This window comes from Pelodiscus sinensis, chromosome 3, assembly GCF_052426305.1.
Source record: "Pelodiscus sinensis isolate ZL-2025 chromosome 3, ASM5242630v1, whole genome shotgun sequence".
NCBI classification, from domain to species: Eukaryota; Metazoa; Chordata; order Testudines; family Trionychidae; genus Pelodiscus; species Pelodiscus sinensis.
This window is the reverse complement of record NC_143054.1, coordinates 41,138,387-41,157,801: the sequence shown is the minus strand read 5'-3', so window position 1 is coordinate 41,157,801 and position 19,415 is coordinate 41,138,387. Positions and strand designations below refer to the sequence as shown.

Below are 19,415 nucleotides of genomic sequence, written 5' to 3'. Positions count from 1 at the left end.
TCCAGAATAAAGGTCCCGGCATAAAATCAATTTATTGTCCCAAGTACAAATCATTAAGTTCAGTTGGTATCCTGTCCTACTGTTCCCCATGTATCATACCCTGGCATCTTAGACCATTCTGGGACTTTGTTAGTCCTCTTCTTTCCCTGGGTAGCCACCCCATCCCTTCCAATTGAAGTACAACTACACTCTTCCAGTGGGAACCTCCCACCGCCTTTTTGCCAAAAGCATCCTTTCTAGGAGAGCATTCCCACTCTCGCCAAGCCTGTCACAGTCCTTATAGGTTCAGATCTCTTTCTTAGAAATATCAGTAGGCCAGTTCCTCTGATGCTCCCTTGTCTGGGCTCCAGCTCTTTGGCTTAGAGCCAGAAGTCAACTGCTTTTGCTGCTCCAATACGTTCATGCTTTAGGTCTTGGCTTGGAGATACCATTCAGCAAATCTCTATTCCTGTGTTCCTGCTTTCACTTTCCTTTGAAACCACAATTTCCTGATTCTGGAAGCTCTCACCTCCTGTCCTTTCTCCTTGCTGACCCGAACCCTGATTTCCTGTGTCCCTCCGGTTCAGTAGGTCTTGACACCAAGAGCCAGTTACGCTCTTTTTAGCACAATTAAGTGTTATGTACTGATGAGGTACAGATACATTGGCCTTGCTTCCTCAGAAAGGTCCGGCATCACTTTGTGACAGAGCCTGTAATTATAAGGGGGAGATTTCTAAGTTTAAAGAGAAATACAAAAATATATATCACACACACAAAATCTATTCATTATGTTTGCAAAATACACATGAAAGAAGTTATAATTATTTCAATTTGCTTTCTGCAATTTTTTTTTTCATCTTCTAAAGAAGCATTGACTGAGATTATTTTTCTTGGGAAATAGAAAAAGATGAGAAGGGAAACAAGACAGGTGTAATGGAGAGTAGGTAAGAAAGCAGTTAAGGTAAAGCTACTGGGAGGGCCAGGCAGTATAGCTGGATTAGTGCTTGACACATCCCACATAGTTACCAACTATGATAACTTGAAAGTGACTGTAATATACAGTAAATTATATCTAATAGTTAAACATTTATACTAAAGTTTATATTGTAATTTAAAATGTATATAAAAATGAAACAAAACTGGTTGATTACTTCAATCAGCCAAAACTAACCAACCAAACTTCATGCCACAAACAGTGTTTTTTACCAGGTAAAGGGCCAAAAGCTGTATGATTTCCTCTGGAACTTTGTTGCTATTGTTTTTACCTGAAAAGTGCTCAGATTCCAAGGTGCTAGGAAGAAAAAGTAGATTCAGGATCAGTAACTACCCCTTTGTCATTTTCTTTGTGGCTTTTCAGTCCTTTTTCTGCTATTTATACTTTTTTCTTGCCTATTATTGTGTGAAAGACCCCACAAATATGAAAACTGCTTCTGCAAAGGAAATATTATAGTTGATCATGTCCTTACTGCAGTGGTCTCCAAACTTTTTACATCTAAGATCATTTTTTAAATGTCCGGTCAAACCAAGGTCTACCCCACTCTTTCCTTGAGGCCCTGAGCTCTCCATTACCCTCTTCTCCATCATTTGCTCTCCCCAGCCCTTATTCACTCTCACCGGGTTGAGACAGGAGGTGAGGGCTCTGGGGTGGGAATGAGGGATTAGAATGTGGAAAGGGGTGAGAGGTGCAAGCTCTAAGAGGGAATTTGGATGCAGGAGGAGGAGGAGAAGTGTACACTGGCTTGGGGAGGGGGCTCCAGGCTGGAAAGTATTGGGGTCAGGTGGAGGGTTTGGGTGCTGAGCAAGCCATAGGCTTGTGGATGTCGGGTGCAGAAGTTTGGGTTGGGTATATGAGAGGCTCAGGGCACAGGTTTGCAGTGTGTAGGTGGAGCAGGAGTGTTGTGGCATAAGACTGGGGATGTGAGTGGTGCAGAAGTTTGGGGATGAGAGTGGCTCAGGGCAGGGGTGTCATGTGTATGATGGACTCAGGGTTGGGGTTTGTGGAGGGTGCGGGCGTGTTATGATGCTGAAGCTAGAAGGGATCTTGGCCCCAATTGGGGGCTTGTTGGCCAGGCTTCATTTTTAAATAAAATATTGTGTCCAACATAAAATTTTGTGGGCCCCTCTATGCTCTGAAGTGAGGCCAAAAATGAGGGGTCCGGTGTGTAGGACTGGGCTGCCAGTAAGTGGGATAGGGATGGGGTGCAGAATCTGGGTAGAAAGTAGGGTACAGGAACAAGCTGGGGGTAGGTGTCTGGCCAGGAGGGAGGGGGCAAGAGCAGGGTACTCGTGGGTGTCTCATGGCCAGGAGACAGGAGCAGGGTGCTGGTGGGCTTCAGGCCAGAGAGCAACAGCAGAGTCCTGGTGGGGGCCTGGCAAGGGGGCAGGGTGCTAGATGGTATCTGGCCAAGGGTCAGGGTGCTGGTGGGGGTCTGGCCAGTGCAGGAGCAACTCAGCTGTACCTAGGAGTATCCAGAGATAAGCATCTCTGGGGTAGGATCTGCAAGCAGTGCTGGAAGAAGTGCACTTACAGATCCTTTGAAAAATCTTGCTTCTCTGGATCCTGTGTTACCATCTTAACTTTTGCCTGCCTTCTTGGAGCATGGGGAAGGAAGGGAACACAAGAAAACATGTATGCTGTTGTGGACAGGGGAGGAGCCCATGATTTCTTGTCTCCCCTGTCTTCCTTCCCCATGCTGCCTTTCTTCCTTTCTGCAGCATGGGTGTGGGGTTGGGCAGGAGAAATCCCAAGGATCTGCACCAGATCCAGCTTATCAGGAATCTGGATCTGGCATGGAGCTCCAGGACTTCCCCCGCATGCTGCAGAAAGCCAGAGCTAGCTCCATTTTTGTGGGAAGCTATAGTGCCAGCGCAGGCTCCTCATTGGTGGTGGGAACAAGGAGAGGCTGAAAATACTTCCTCATGATCGACTGGCAATGCCCCCACAATTGACCAGTTGATTGCAATTGACTGGTTGGGGACAACTGCCTTAGTGCAACCCCCCTCTTTCCTCCCTGAGCTACTTGGGAACAGGCAATGCTTGCTTGTGTACCTGTGTGCCTGATGTTCTTAAAATTAAAGGAGATCCTGAGTATCTCAGTGATAATGTTGAATTGTTGGGAAACCCTATCCACCCCGTTGCTGTAGACCCTTGCTTCTAAAGGAATATAAAACAGTGGTGGCTACACCCGGCTGGCCATGTATACACTTAAATGCTGGGTCTTGGGAATCTCCAGGAATAAACTTATTCCGGTAATAATGTGAATCTAACTCCAAAATAACAATTATAAATAATATATACCTAATTGATTAAATTAGAATTGACACACCTTGGCTGTATCTACACTGCACCCCTTTTCCGGAAAAGGGATGCAGATGAGACAAGTTGGAATTGCAAATGCAGCGGGGATTTAAATTTTCCCCTCTGCATTTGCATGAACATGGCTACCGCTTTTTTCTGGCTCGGGGCTTTGCCGGAAAAAAGTGCCAGTCTAGACGGGGATATTTCGGAAAATAAAGCCTTTTCTGAAAGGTCCCTTATTCCTGATTTTACTTAACCACTTAAAGAAACAGGGTTTAACAGACTAAAAGTGAATAAAATTAATTAACAAAGTGCACAGAAATAAAGGAAACTTATATAACTGGCATATATACTTCCACCATTTATACCACCCTAGAGTGTGTGCTCCTCTGTATCTCAGTGTCCCAGACACTTGATTGTGTGGGTGCACTTGAAGATATATAGCAGGATTGGAGACAGCACTGTGCAGGTTCCGCGTGTATCAGTCCAGGCAAGGCAACAAGCTGCACAATTCTTCTGACACTGAAGCTGACCCAACCAATGCCAGCAACTCTGGTTCCCTGGGCAGATCACTTTGCCTCTTTTTGGACCCAGAGTCAGTTTGTCCTCTGTGCAGGCAACACTTTCCCAAACAGCCACAGTTACTCATAGTGCCTTCTATCCAGGCCTTTATAAGTCACAGGCACAATGTAGTCAGCAAGAATAAGTCTAAGGTCCGACACTGGGCTCTCAAGGTACAAAAGACTCCACACAGGTATCTGTCAAACACAAGTAATTTATTTCCTGACAGCTAACAGCTGTGCCCCATAAATGGAAGAACAATATAACAAAGAAGCAACATATCTTACGTCCCTTCCTGAAAGCCTGGAACCCCAGGTAGGCTGCGGATGAAATGGGAGGTTGTCTCAGCTTCTGAGGCGCAGGGACCCAAAGTGAGGTTCAAATTGCTGTGCTTTGGTGCAGCTTAAAATACAATTCTCTTGCCTTGTTTTGCAGTTTGGAAATTTCCAGGGGTTACTCATTACTTGCTGATGTAGGGCTCAGCTGTTAGTTATCGATCTGGTTCTGATCTAGTTCTACTTGTTCTTTGGCCCTGTTTCGTGATCAGTACATTAGGGTAAACAGAATTGTTTATGTGTTCTTGCCCTTTACCCTTATCTTATACTTGTTCTTGCTATACTGACAACAATGCTTATCTTAAATGGTGTATGTTCCCAGAGACTTGCTTCTGGCTTATCAGATATGGGGAAAAGGGAAAGCGGTGAAAGAATGCAGGCCTCACCACCTCTAAACTAGCACATACAAAGTTCTTCTGCAATTGACCCCTACACTGAACCAGAGTCTCTTTCCTCCTGAGACAATCACCAATGGCCCCGGAAGCATCCTGCTAGATGAAAGCTCCAGCAGGATCTCAGCAGCAGACTCTAGCTTCCAGCAACAGCTCCTGAACTTGAAAGGTCCCCACACCAGCAATCTGGCACCTCTCTCCAAAAAATGGAGCCCACCAACTCTCTCTCTGCACTGCCTTGAAGAGAGCAACTGTTTCCTTCCTTTCCCCAAGACATCATGGAAGTTGTAGTTTCTAGGGCTAAATTGCAGCACAAATGATCCTCCCAGTGAAAGTCAGATGCTCCTATAGTAAAGGGACCTACATAAGTATTGTATAGTACACAGAGTATAATGTGATCGCGTAGAGAAATACTTTTATTTTTCTTTTAGTCAATTTCAATTCTATTTGTCATTCCTTATTATCATAGGTAAAATATTTGCAAAGTAAAATGTACACTTTAATTTTGCTGTATCAATTGAAGTGAAGCTCATTATTACCATTTTGTTTAAAACTACAGATCTCAAAATTCCGATACAGAGGAAAACAAACATGTGGGTTGATACTTTATATATTGTAGCTCACTTAGTTTTCATTAGTTAGACTATTAATGTTTCAGTAGTTCCTTTTTAATATATTGCCCTATTAATGTATTGGAACTACAAATATAAATGGTTTTATTACTTTCATTTAAGTGGTTCAATTTGCCTTGGTAATCAATCCCTATAATCAAAAATGTTCTAACAGTACTTTAACACCTCAGTGCTTATTAGTGCCATCAATTATTGAACAAAGAAACTTCTGTACAGTATTCCCTGTATAGTTCCTTTTAGATGGATAAAAGCCTAATTGAAATATACAGGTATGTGTATAGTGTAACAAGTTTAGGGCAAGAACTCTATCAAAATAAATGCATGTTTCTCATCTAGATAGTAGTCAGAGGTCATGTCTAGTTTTTGTGGCCTAAGGCACAGAATCCTCCTGCATGTTACAAGCTGTAGATGAGTGTAGTGAGGTTCAGCAGCTGGACACTCAGAAGTGATTCACTTGGAGAGTAATTGTGTTGCCTTAATACAAAGAGGAGAGTTTCGCAATGTAAGTTAATATTCGTTCCTGCATTTACTTTCTACAGAAATGCTTGTGATGCTTTAGCTGTTAGGTGAACGATATTAGGAAAAGAGAAATGCTATCCCAACAATGTAGTACAAATTTAACACGTCTAGGGCTAATTTTGTCTTGAAAGTTTTATAGCTTAACAGATGAACTTATTGAATCTTAATTAGTGTCTGCTAACTACTACTTGGAAGTCTAGATGCATATCTTAATTTAGTAAAGGACCCAACCTGAGATGTGACATCTGAACTAAAAAATATAAATATAGTATGAAGATACAGGCTTGACATTTTTAAGACAATACAGTCAATGAATTTGCCATGATTTTTAAGAGATTTTATTCAACAAAGGAAACTGATAATTATTTAATTCAAATGTTTCTACAAAAAAGACAATTCTATGTATTAATTTCTCAAGCAATGGTTTTGTACCCTAAAATTCCACCTTTTCTTCTAGGCTATGTCTAGACTGCAAGCCTCTTTCGAAAGAGAGCGTCTAGACTGCACGTTGAACTTTCGAAAAAGCGGCTTGCTTTTTCGAAAGAAAGCATCCAGTGAGTCTGGATGCTCTCTTTCGAAGAAGCCCTATTTACATTGAAGAACGCCTTCTTTCGAAAGAGGAACTTTCAAAAGAAGGCGTTCTTCCTCGTGAAATGAGGTTTACCGCCATCAAAAGAAAAGCCGCGTTCTTTCGATTTAATTTCGAAAGAACGCGGCTGCAGTCTAGACGCAGGTGAGGTTTTTTCGAAAAAAGGCTACTTTTTTTGAAAAAACCCCTGAGTCTGGACACAGCCCCAGAGATTTCTTTTCCCTTTTGGGAAAATTCAGTTGGAGAGCAATAAATTGCTGTTAAAAGCAAAACAAAGCACTAATTTCATGAAGTCCATAAAGAACTGTAAGAATAAGTCCATGAAGAATTGTAAATTAACTGTCAGTACTTCAAAGACATATTCCTATTCCTTTTTTATATTCTCTAAGTAGTCCCACTGATTTCAGCAGAGACTACTCATAGGATGATTTCAGCAGAGCCAGGATTTAAATAGGTGAGAGAATATGCACATGTATTGGGCCCTGATGCTTCTCCCAACCTGCCACATTGTGTTCCAGAACATAAGTTAGTCTATAAGGTGCCACAGGTCTCCTCGCCGCTTTTGCAAAACATAAGCTTTATTTTTATTTCTTTATTTTTTTTTTTTTATGAAATGGAAGTCTCAAACACTTATGGTAGAGGAGAAAATCTTCAAAATATGAATCATGTGTGTTCTCTCTCATGAGTTTGCTGAGAGTCTGAAACAATAGCTTTTGGTAATGCATTGCCCCATTCATCTCAAATAAATGTCAATGGGCAAGCCCAATGTTAATTTAAATGCCAATATTGCAAAGTCATTCACTGCTAAACAAAGTATGTGAAAAGTAAGAAAGAAATCATATGATAAAGATTTACACTACAAGTGATTTATCATTTTGGCACCACAACAGTCTTGGGAAGTTATATTATTATAATTATTATATTATTATTTTACTCAAAGGGGAGTCAATTCCAAAAAGTCTATTTATGCCAGGGAGACCTCTGAGTTTAATCTAGTTGGAGTCAAGCCCAAGGAACTCAGCAAGTCCATGGATATATTTAAAGGGAAGCAAGCCTCATAGAACCCTGGAACAGATGCAATCATATTTTAAACATATACTCTAAGTGAATGGTGTCTCTGCTGAAAGGAACTTATTTTGTATACAATGCTTTGTGAGCGAACCATGCAACCTCTTTTTCTCTCACCCCCACATTTAACCCTGGGGAGATAACATTCTGCCAGCTAACGAGACTGCTGGAAGGATAAATCTATTCATGTTTTTATGTTACTAAGCTAATACACTGAGTAGCGTATAACCACCTGTACATTAAAAAAAAAAAACAACCATATATCAGTGCATTCACTTATTTGTTATTTACGCAAAGTCCTGTTTTTCTGAATGTTTTAAAGCCTCACCAACTGTAGTCAATAGGATATTATGGGGACCAAGATTATTTCTTGCCTCCTAAATGTGTACTCCTCACCTTCAAACAGCATGAAACCATTACTATTTCGTATACCAGGACTCCATTTTAGTGGTTACATAAAGGAGTTGCTGAATATACAAAAATAAAAAATTCAATTGAATTTTTTCTCTGTGTAATGACACATTCTGCTTTTCTCTAAGGAAAAATAATACTGTCATTTGCTTCCATTGATTGTAGAAAAAAAATACTTTGTGGTGAGCAAGAGAAAGGCAATACATTTTTGTAGTTTCAAGTAAAGACTCCAGAAACCGCTATTCCACTTGTCAGCAGAATAATGACTGTGAATATTATGCTGAGCTCCAACATGTGAAAAGACACATTATTCAACAGTTTCTAAAGTCTGCAGAAAGACACTTAGTGATTTAGATTGATTGAAAGGGAGAGGGTTCATTTTCAAGTCAATCTAAACACTGCTGATTCAGTGGTGACAAGTCCTTTGACAAGAGTTTCATAATTTTGAACATAATAATGACATTCTAATATTACGCTTCTTATGTGCTTTATGATTTTAACCTGTTAGTTCTTTCTTTCTTTATTCCCACTGTTCCCGCCCCCCTTTCTTCCCCCCCCCCCCCCACTTTTAACACCTTACTTAAGTTTAATGAGAGGAAGAATCTCTATATGAACTCAAATGTTATGAGGAAATGCCATCTAAATTAATGCACAGACTTACAATTGTGCCATATTTTCCTCTGGTTTTAATATTTTATTTAATTAGAAGAAAATCAATTCAGTATTGAGTTAATACCAATTTTTATTTTATTTTTGTAGGAAATTCTAACTTGCCTAATTAATAAAATAAAATAAAATAAAATCTGACATGCTTTTAGTTAAAAAAAAATGTTCCTTAATTAACATGGGGCTTTATGGAATATGGGGCAGAGGGCATAATAAAAGAAATGTAGAACTGAAAGTTTTCTTGAGAAGTCATCTAGTTTAGTGATGGCAAGATCAAGAATTATATACCATACCTGACAGGTGTTTCTCTAATCTGTTCTTTAAAATATCCCATGATGCAGATTCCACAATATCCTAGGCAATTAATTCCAGTGCTTAACCACTCTGACAGGAAGTTTTTCATAATGTTCATTCTAATCCTCCCTTGCTGCAGTTTAAGCTCATTGCTTCTTGACCTTGCCTCAAATGTTAAAAACAACAATTTTCCGCCCTCCTTTTGTAACAACCTTTTATGTATTTGAAAACTGCTATCATGTGCTCACTCAATCATCTCTTTTCAAGACTGACAGAGCCAAGCTTTTCAATATTCCCTCACAGGTCATATTTTCTAGACCTTTCATCATTTTTGTTGCTCTTCTCTGGACTTTCTCCACATCTTTCCTGAAATATGGAACTCAATTTGTTCACATCGTTCCTGAAATTTAGCATCCAAAACTGGACACAATACTCTAATTGAGGCCTAATCACCGGAGAGTAGGGCAGAATTACTTCATGTGTCTTACAATACTCCTGTTAATGCATCCCCAGAATGTTTGCTTTTTTTACAACAATGTTACCCCATTGACTCATATTTAGATTGTCGTCCACTAGGATCCCTACATCCTTTCCCACATACTCCTCTCTAGGAAGTCATTTACCATTTTGTAAGTATGCACCTCATTGTTCCTTCCTCAATGGAATACTTTGCATTTGTCCTTGTTGAATTTCATCCTATTTACCTGAGACCATTTCTACAGTTTATCCAGATCAGTTTGAATTTTAATCTTATCTTCAAAAGCAATTGCAACCCCTCCCTACATGATTAATTTATGAACATTTTAAAAATATTCTTTTGATTTTAGTTTTTGGTGGGAAATTTTCAAAATAAATCTTGTTCATTTTTAGAATATTGTTTCTCTTTTTCATGAATCTTTTTTTGTGTAACTTAAAATTTTGATTCATAGCCAAATTGAAATGTCAAAGGGGGTGGTGAATGAGAGAAAAAAATGTTCTTATTTTCCCTCTTCATGAAACTTGCCATTTTAACTTTATGAATTATATTCACACACTGTACAACTGTAATAGGGCATGTATCTATGCTATGTTAAGTGTTTTATACCACTGTGACAGTAAAATTATTTAGTCAATCACTACTCTTGTCTACAGCTAATTTATATGCAATAATTTCATTGATATTGTGAAGAAAACTGCAGTGTGTGGATAATTTGACTCATTTGCTACACTATGAGCTTAGCACACTCAAATGCCAACTAAAGCAACATTTCTCAGTCTCTTCAGATCAACCATCCCTATTTTATGACCTATTTATCATATTGATTTTTGAATGCTCCTAATAACAATGAGTGTATATAATTTAAATGTGTTCTCAGAGGTTGAGGTAGAATACATGACTTTGTCAGGTAAAAGGTGTGTAGAAAGTGGAGGAGTAAGATTTTCTTTCAATAACAGTGATAATTGTTCTGTACATTTGAAACCAAATTTATCCCTTATTTAACCCTTTGAAGTAAGTTGCAGAAGAGGATTCGTTTAGCATAACGAGTTTTACATTTTTTCACTTTTAATGTTGTCTGGATCATCTTCAGCATTCTTACTCTATTAGGGTATGTCTACACTACCCCGCTAGTTCGAACTAGCGGGGGTAATGTAGTCATCCGCAGTTGCAAATGAAGCCCTGGATTTGAATTTCCCGGGCTTCATTTGCATGAAGCCAGACGGCGCCATTTTTAAATGCCAGCTAGTTCGAACCCTGTGCTGCGCGGCTACACGCGGCACGGATTAGCTAGTTCAGATTAGGAAGCCTAATCCGAACTAGCTACTCCGTGCCGCGTGTAGCCACGCGGCATGGGGTTCGAACTAGCCGGCATTTAAAAATGGCGCCGGCCGGCTTCAGGCAAATGAAGCCCGGGAAATTCAAATCCCGGGCTTCATTTGCAACTGCGGATGACTACATTACCCCCGCTAGTTCGAACTAGCGGGGTAGTGTAGACATTCCCTTAGAGCTTACTCATAAGTTCTTTCTTATCTGAAAATGTGAACGTTTCCTTAAATTCTTATATACATCTTGAATTTGTGGTGAAGTGGTTATTTATGATGAAGGATCCCTCATGGTTTCTGTAATATATTTAAATATTTCTACTTCTCTTTCCTTTGTCTCTAGGGTGGGTGCAAGTGTACAGTTCTCCTGTGAGGATAATTATGTGCTCCAGGGTTCCAAGAGTATCACTTGCCAGAGAGTGACAGATACATTAGCTGCGTGGAGTGACCACAGACCTATTTGTCGTGGTAAGTACTGTTCTTTGGAATACTTCCTGGCGCTTACAAGGTATAGCATAATTCTATCTGGAAATGTAATTGAACATTGTTTGATAGGAAAAACAAATAATAGATAGGGGAGGGGTTATATATATAAATAAAACAGCAAATCAGATAATCAGATGGAAGGTTTCTTTTTGCAACAGTATTCAGAATTGGAAAGCAGTTTTCCTTCAATGGATAATGCTTTGCAGATACATTTATTTTGTATTCTACATATACTAAAATAACATGGTTAAATATTATGAACCATGTAGACTTAAGAAAAATCTCAAATCAACCAGTTTAAAACAGCAAATGTTTATTACCTTGTATTGGAAATCTTTTTGTTCTGAATCAGGATGAAATTGAGACTTTTCATAGTTATTCATGGACAAATCAGAAAAGGAAGCAGGTTGATTAAGTAGTCCAGTTGTTAGGGCATTCACAGTCTACATGAGAGAGCTGGGTTCAAAATCATGTGCTACTGGACACTGATCCATACAAAATGGAACAACTCCAATAGAAGAGATTGAGAAAGACATATCTTAGAGCATGTAGCTTGCTGGCTAGGACACACACCTAGGATGAGGAGAATGACAGAGCAAGAATTTGAAGTTATGGTCTACGTTGCAGGAGAATTCCCTCACTAATTAACTCTTGGCTAATCTGGAATCTCTTTCTGTTTTTTTGACCAGAAATTCCATTCTGAACTTGAGAAATCTTTCCTGACCAATAACAATAATCTTCTTCATCTCCCTCACCACCAAAACTGATACATTCTTCCAAAAAAAACTTCAAATTTTGACACAGCAGCATTTTTTTAAAAGTCCCCAACCAGTATTACTCACAAGTAATATGTTTAAGCATTTAACTGTTTAAAATCAGGCCCTAAGTGTACAAATACAAATGTTGTACAACTTGAATAGCATTACTTTCTATCTAAGGGTATGTCTACACTACAAAGTTAGTTCGAACTAACGGACGTTAGTTCGAACTAACTTTAATAGGTGCTACACTAGCGCTCCGCTAGTTCGAATTTGAATCGAACTAGCGGAGCGCTTAGTTCGAACTAGGTAAACCTCATTTTACGAGGACTAACGCCTAGTTCGAACTAGCTAGTTCGAACTAAGGGCTGTGTAGCCCTTTAGTTCGAACTAGTGGGAGGCTAGCCCTCCCCAGGTTTCCCTGGTGGCCACTCTGGCCAACACCAGGGAAACTCTATGCCCCCCTCCCGGCCCCGGACCCCTTAAAGGGGCACGGGCTGGCTACGGTGCCCGTGCCAGGTGCAAGCCTGCCAGCACCCAGCTAGCAGACCCTGCACCTGGCACGGCACAGAGCCACCCACCCGATGCCCCCCAGCCCACCCCCTCTTCCCGGGACCAGGCTGGCGGCTCCCGGGAGCTTGCCCTGGACCGCAAGAGGCGGGCACCTTCCTGGGCTAGTGCGGACATCGTGGACCTCCTCCACGATCTCCGCACTAGGCACAGGAAAGTGGCCATCTAGGGCAGGAGAGCTGCCAGCCTGGCCACCCAGGACCAGGTGTGCATGAAAATCAAGGGGGTCCACTGAGACCCCCGACACTGAGCCCTGAGCTTACAATGGCCGTACTGGGTCAGACCAAAGGTCCATCTAGCCCAGTAGCCTGTCTGCCAACAGCGGCCAACCCTAGGGACCCTGGAGGGGATGGACCGAAGACAATGACCAAGCTATTTGTCTCGTGCCATCCCTCTCCAGCCTTCCACAAACTTTGGGCAGGGACACCACTCCTACCCTCTGGCTAATAGGACTCCATGGACCCAACCTCCATCACTTTATCTCACTTCCCTTTCAACTCTGTTCTAGTTCTAGCCTTCACAGCCTCCTGCAGCAAGGAGTTCCACAGGTTAACTATTTGCTTTGTGAAGAAGAACAACTTTCTCTTACTAGTTTGAAGCCTGCTACCCATTCCTTTCCTTTGGTGTCCTCTAGTCCTTCTTTATGGAAACTCAGGAAGAACTTTTCTGAATGCACCCTCTCCACCCAACCCCTGCTTTTAGAGACCTCTATCCTGTCCCCCCTCCGTCTCCTCTTTTCTAAGCTGAACAGTCCCAGTCTCTGTAGCCTTTCTTCATCTGGGACCTGTTCCCAACCCCTGATCATGTTAGTTGCCCTCCCCTCTCCCAGCCTTTCTCTTCCCCTCTCCCACCTCCTTTTCCCAGTCTCCCCCAGTTTTTTTTCAATTAAGACAGAGTCAATGTTGGAAGAAACGTTATCTTTATTTTGTACATCAATAAGAAGGGGGGCTAAGGAAGGGTAAGTGGAAGGAGGTGAGGGAGGAATGGGGTACGAGCCCCCGATGGGGAGGACTGGGCTGGCTCTGCGGGCTTCTGGGGGTGGAAGCTCTCCTGCAGCCCCCCAATTACTCCCTCTCCCCAGATGGCAGCCTGCGGCAAGTGCAGCCGGGCTGATGGCCGAGTGGTGTGATGTGCCCAGTGTGGGCACTCAGGGCACTCCAAGCCAGAACTTCTTTTCAAGCGGGGCACCCCTTAGAACTGTGTGTCCGGGGTGGGGGTCGGGGCCCTTTAAGCGCAGCCCTCGGCTAGCCTGAGACAGCATCTCCATGCTCTAAGTCCTCCTTTTATGCCCTGCCGGCACTGCTTCCGGCCATCCTTAAGCCCTGTTCAGAGTCCACTCAATGTGGACTTGCTAGTTCGAACTAGCAAAACGCTAGTTCGAACTAGTTTTTAGTTCTAGATGCGTTAGTTCGAACTAGCTTAGTTCGAATTAACTAATTCGAACTAAGTTAGTTCGAACTAGCGCTGTAGTGTAGACGTACCCTAAGGTATTTACATGGCCTCCATTATGGTAATATTTATTGTATTTATCCTCATAACAGTCCTGTTAGGTTAGTATTTTTATCCCCATATTATAAACCATCTCTGTGCCTCAGTTACCAATGACTTACAGGAGTTGAGTGCCCTAATTCTTCTTTCTGCAGCTAGTGCATTTGCAAGTAATCACATATGGCTATGAAAATCTGAGGATACTCATGGATTTACCACGTTATGTAGATTATGAATGTTAAAACTTTAAACAGCAGTTAAAATGCTTCCTTGCTTGCTTGAATGTAATACTAACTTTAAAAGTATAAAATGATAAGGAATTAATGCAACTGAAAAGTATCAGGTCTCATTCTCAAAGCTATCAATTTGATTCCGTTCACTTATACTTAATTTGCTTAAGATCCTAATTACACAGTTATTAACATAATTAGGTGACATGGGAATTCATTGAAATAATCCACCATAAAAGAACTGAGAGAATATTTAAAATTCAGAATTATTAAATTGCAAGTACATTAGTTTTAGAAAATTATAGTTATTGACTGAAAAAATTGAAATGGAAAATGAGACAAAATTTAACATTATATGACAAAATTATTTGAAATATCAAAGCTAGATATGCCCTACATGTCTCTCACACATGTGCACACACATATACGCACTGTCTTTCACACTCACATCCCAACCCAACACCAACTTCTGAGGTTTTTTTCTTTTTTCAAAGTGTGTTATTTTAGGATTTTGATTATTCTGTTTATTTCAGAATTTTATTTCTCTCTTATACTTAAATTTAATTCTTTGAGTGAGTTCTAAAATGACCAACCTGTTTTGGCTGGAGTAATTATTCCTATGGTATTTTTAAAACACATATTATATTTGGTTTTTGGTTTCTGCTGGTGGTGCACTTTCACACATAATCTTAATAACAAAATCCAGAATAAAATAAACACCACACATGAAAAATATTAGAGGGAATTCTTGCAAGAAGTCTCCTGGAATCAGGCTCCATCTCCTGGAGGCTCCTGCAACCAAATTCACTCTGTCTTCCCTCCCTCCCCCCTCCTCATTCACTTTCACTAGTCTGGGGCAGGGGATTAGGATGCAGGGGGTTGTATATTCTGGGTTAAGGCAGACTCCCTCCTGCCCTGGTCCTGTAGTGCTCCTGGATGTGGACAGAGTATTGCTGTGGACTCTAGGGGTATGTCTAGACTACACCTCTCTGTTGACAGAGAGATGTAGATTAAGCACATTGAAACTTCTAACGAAGCAGAGATTTAAATATCCTGCATCTCCTTAGCATAAACATGGCTGTTGCTTTTTTTCAAAATGGAGGGTTTTTTTGGAAAAAAATGGCAGTCTAGATGCGGATCTGTCAAAAATAAAGCCTTTTTCTACAGATCCGGTAAACCTCATTTTTTTGAGGAATACAGGGTCTGCTGCAAAAGGCTTTATTTTCTACAGATCCACATCTAGACTGCCGTTTTTTTTAAAAAAAACCTCCATTTCAAAAAAAATGGCGGACATGCTTATGCTAATGAGGCACGGGATATTTAAATCCCTGCTTCATTGGTAATTTTGATGTGCTTGATTTGCATCCCTCTGTCAACAGAGGGATGCAGTCTAGACATAGCCTAGGGTAGGCAGTGCAGAGGAATTATAGTCTCCACACACTATACGTGCCTGCAGGCACTGCCACACAGCTCCTAATGTACAGGAATGGGGAGCCATAGCCAATGGGACCTACGGGGGCAATGTCTGTGGGCAGGGGGCAATATGTAGTGCCTCCACCACCCCAAGAGCCACTGATGGACAGATGGCTGCTCTTGGGAGTGGTGCAGATCAAGGGCAGGGGTGAGCCTGCCTTTGCACCTCCGCGTCACTGCCCGGGAGATATGGGTACATCTACACTGCATCCCTAGTTCGAACTAGGGATGCAAATGGAGACAACCGAAGTAGTTAATGAAGCGGGGATTTAAATATCCCGCGCTCCATTAACATGATCTCGCCGGCGCGCTAGTTCAAATCACAGCTGATTCGAACCAGGAAGTGCGCGCCGCGACGCGTTAGTTCGGACTAAAGTCCTTAGTCTGAACTAATGTTACTCCTCATTTTTTGAGGAGTAACATTAGTTCGGACTAAGGACTTTAGTCCGAATTAATGCGTCGGGGCGCCCTTCCTGGTTCGAATCAGCTGTGATTCGAACTAGCGCGCCGGCTAGATCATGTTAATGGAGCGCGGGATATTTAAATCCCCGCTTCATTAACTACTTCGGTTGTCTCCATTTGCATCCCTAGTTCGAACTAGGGATGCAGTGTAGACATACCCTATCTGAGGTAAGCGATGCCTGGCCAGAGTCCACATCTAAACCATTGACCCAGTCCTAAAACCCCTCCTGTACCCCTGCCTCAGCCCTGAGCCCCCTGCACTTCAACTCATTTATAGAGACTGACCTCTGAACACCTTCCTCACCCAAACCTCTTACCCCAAGCTCAGTCCAGAGCCTCTCCCTCTATCCATCCCCTCTTGGCTCAAAACCAGAGCATGCACACCCTTGTACCCCAATCCCTGTCTCAGACTGGCGACAGTAAAAGAGAATGAGGAAGGAAGAAAGGAAGGAGAGAGTGAGTAGGGTGGATCCTCAGAGAAGAGGTGAAGAAGCAGGTGCGGGAAGGGTATTTGGGTTTGAGTTAGATCCTGGATCAAATAGTGATCTTGTGCTTAAAAAGGTTGGAGTCCACTGATTTAAACCATTCCATGGATATATTTAGGACTTCAGAGACAAATAATATAGGCTAAGGTCATTTCCCCAGAGAGTCTTAGATGCCTTTCATCTTGCCAAAACTAAACATGAATCCAGGTTGACTGTTTTTGTAGATTAAATTTCTGAAAGGTTTTCATAAATATTGGGGATGAGCATGTTTTTTTGCAGCTTTGATATTCTACCTCATATATAATTAAAACACTTTCATTTTAATTAATTTTAATTTCTTTATTTAAAATGCTATAAATGGCAAAGAGAAAACTGATCCTTTGCTGTAGCAGTGCTGTGGGTTCTTTCATTTGTATGTCAGTTTTAGTGAAGTTGGCCCACACTTACATTAACTATACTAGATATAGTAGCTTTTTTGTCTTTGGTTTGCAGTTGCTTGAATGGTTGTCATAACCTGTTATAATTTACAAATGATGTTCTTTCAGATTGTGCATAGTTCATTATGGGGTATGGAAACATCTGTTAAGGTTCTTAGAATAAATTGTTTCAAGATATGTGATTGCATATTATGCATATAATGGGATTGAAAGTTATTTAAGATGAAAGGTTGCAAAATTTGCTGTTTTTTTGCATTAAGAAAACAGCTTACTATGTAGTAGTAACATCATTTTAGCTCATAATTGTAGTACTAGGGGTCACATCTATCATCAGTGTGTTAGAGTAGTATATGAAGATAACTATGATAAGTACACTACTGAGGAAGATAAGTTCCATCTTCATCCTCTTTATTTGCAGTACAGTGGTTGGCAAATATAAATGCTCACTTAAGTAGTTGAATATTGAAGGAATAGAACATGTTTTAGTGTTTCTAAAAATGTCACATGGGCTCCCAGGTTTTGGATCCAGGAGTAACTGGATTATGCATGCATGTGTATTCCCTACAAAGGGGAACATATGTAGAAAGTAAGCTAAGAGAATTGCCAAGCCTTTATTGTACTCCACTCCCTCACCACATCTCGCTGACCACCACAGTTGTTTATGTCTATTCAATCTGGTGATATTGAACTGAAGCAAAGAGAAAGTAATTAAGGAATTTTGTCTCGAGTTTGGTGTTTGAATCACAGTGCTTTCCTGGACCACTACTGAGTTGGTGCAGCTTGTGCACAATCACTCACCAATGTAACAACATCAAAATATAAGTAATTTCTCTCCCTTCTTGGTGTTCAAATGCTTCAGGTGTAACATGTTCCTACTATTCATTAGTCATTCTTGTTGCTCTTTTTTAATTTACTTCAGTTTTCCAATGTCTTTCAGGTACTGAGGTACTCAAAAGTGAACATATAGTCTATTCACAATCAAACTAGTGCTCCATGGAGAAAGGATATTATCATTCACATCTGTGATCACTGTCTGCTGCCCAAAAATGATGCAGCCATATTTCATTTCAAAGTGATATGCAATTTGCTGTTCACGATCAAACATGTTACTTAAATAGTGCTTCCCTGGTTTCCTCATTAAGAATACATGTTTCAGATTATATTTTGTAGATTTGACTTCATTAACATTTTTCCATATTTTAAAATCTAATTTGATCTTTTTTTATCATTTTCCTGCCATTGCTGATATTTGTAAGTCCTTCCAATTAGTGTCATCTATAGATTTTCTTAGGGTGCAATTTACTTCCTCCCTCAAAGATGTTAAATGAGTCCTCTATTTTCCTTTTTTTTTTTGTTAAAAGAAAAAAGTATAATTCCATTAAAAGGGACAATAATCTAGCAATACTCCCAAAATGAGAGATTAATGTGATTTGAATGGCTAAAACACTACACACCATTTTGAGAATCCAATTGTAGCCAGCCCCTAAAAAAAATTATTGTTTTAGGCCAGATCTACATACTTATCTTACATCAGTATAACTATTTATGTTGCTCAGGGATGTGAAAAAAAACCACACCTCTAAACTACATAGCTATATGAACCTATTCCCAGTGTGTATACAGCACTATGTTAATGTGAGTACTTCTCCTGTTAACATATTCACCACTGCTCATGGACATGAAGTGCCTTTGCACCCAAAAGATTGAAGGGATGAAGCTGGAGAGTGAGACTGCTAGCCTGGTATTAGGATTCTGGTGCTAGGCTGGAAGTGCTGCTGCAAGTGGCCTGTGCCCCGTTGTTATGGTGAAGAAAAGTGTATCCATTGAATAGTTGCGGTAATACCGTATTGGTTTGCTATCCTAATACACAAACATGATAATGAGTGAAATTAGCAAATCAATCAGTGTAATTGAGGATGACACTATTAGGCTACATCTACACTGCAATGCTATTTTGGAATATGGGAATATCTCAAAATTGCTATCCTGAGTCTTTACAGCAAGCCCATTACGTTGGGCTCACTATTCCGATGTTCCTATAAACCTCATTCTAGAAGGAGTAAGGGTTTTTTAATAGCACTTTATTTCAAAATTTGGTGCTGTGTAGACACAATTTGAGCTATGCAATTTGCATATCTTATTCCAAGGTTTACGTTACAATGTAGATGCACCCATAGTGACCTGATTGCAAAATCTGACTCCACCACTGTTTAGAGGCCACTACTATTTACATACTTTGTAGGATTGCTAGCTTTCTGACCGAACAAGTTGAACATCCTTGCCCGATCCTTCTCCAAGGTCCCATCTACTCACTCTATCCTCTCTCCTTCTGTTGCTTGCCCTATCCCATTCTTTCTCACTCCCTCATTTTGTCCAGGGTGGGGAGCACTGGGAAGAATCCCTTTTTGACTGGTTGCTTGGTTGAAAACTGGCCATCTAGCAACCTTAGAGTGCCGAAATTCTCATACATTAAACTGTACAA

General features: G+C 40.8%; 1 protein-coding gene across 1 annotated transcript in view; it reads left to right on the top strand.

The window, feature by feature from the left end:
* Nucleotides 1-19,415, top strand: part of CSMD1 (CUB and Sushi multiple domains 1) — a 1,868,278-nt gene that overhangs the window by 1,285,650 nt on the left and 563,213 nt on the right. The window contains exon 9 of the mRNA XM_006137767.5: nucleotides 10,888-11,012. Coding sequence (XP_006137829.3) covers nucleotides 10,888-11,012 — 125 coding nt within the window. The remainder of the gene's footprint in view (nucleotides 1-10,887; nucleotides 11,013-19,415) is intronic.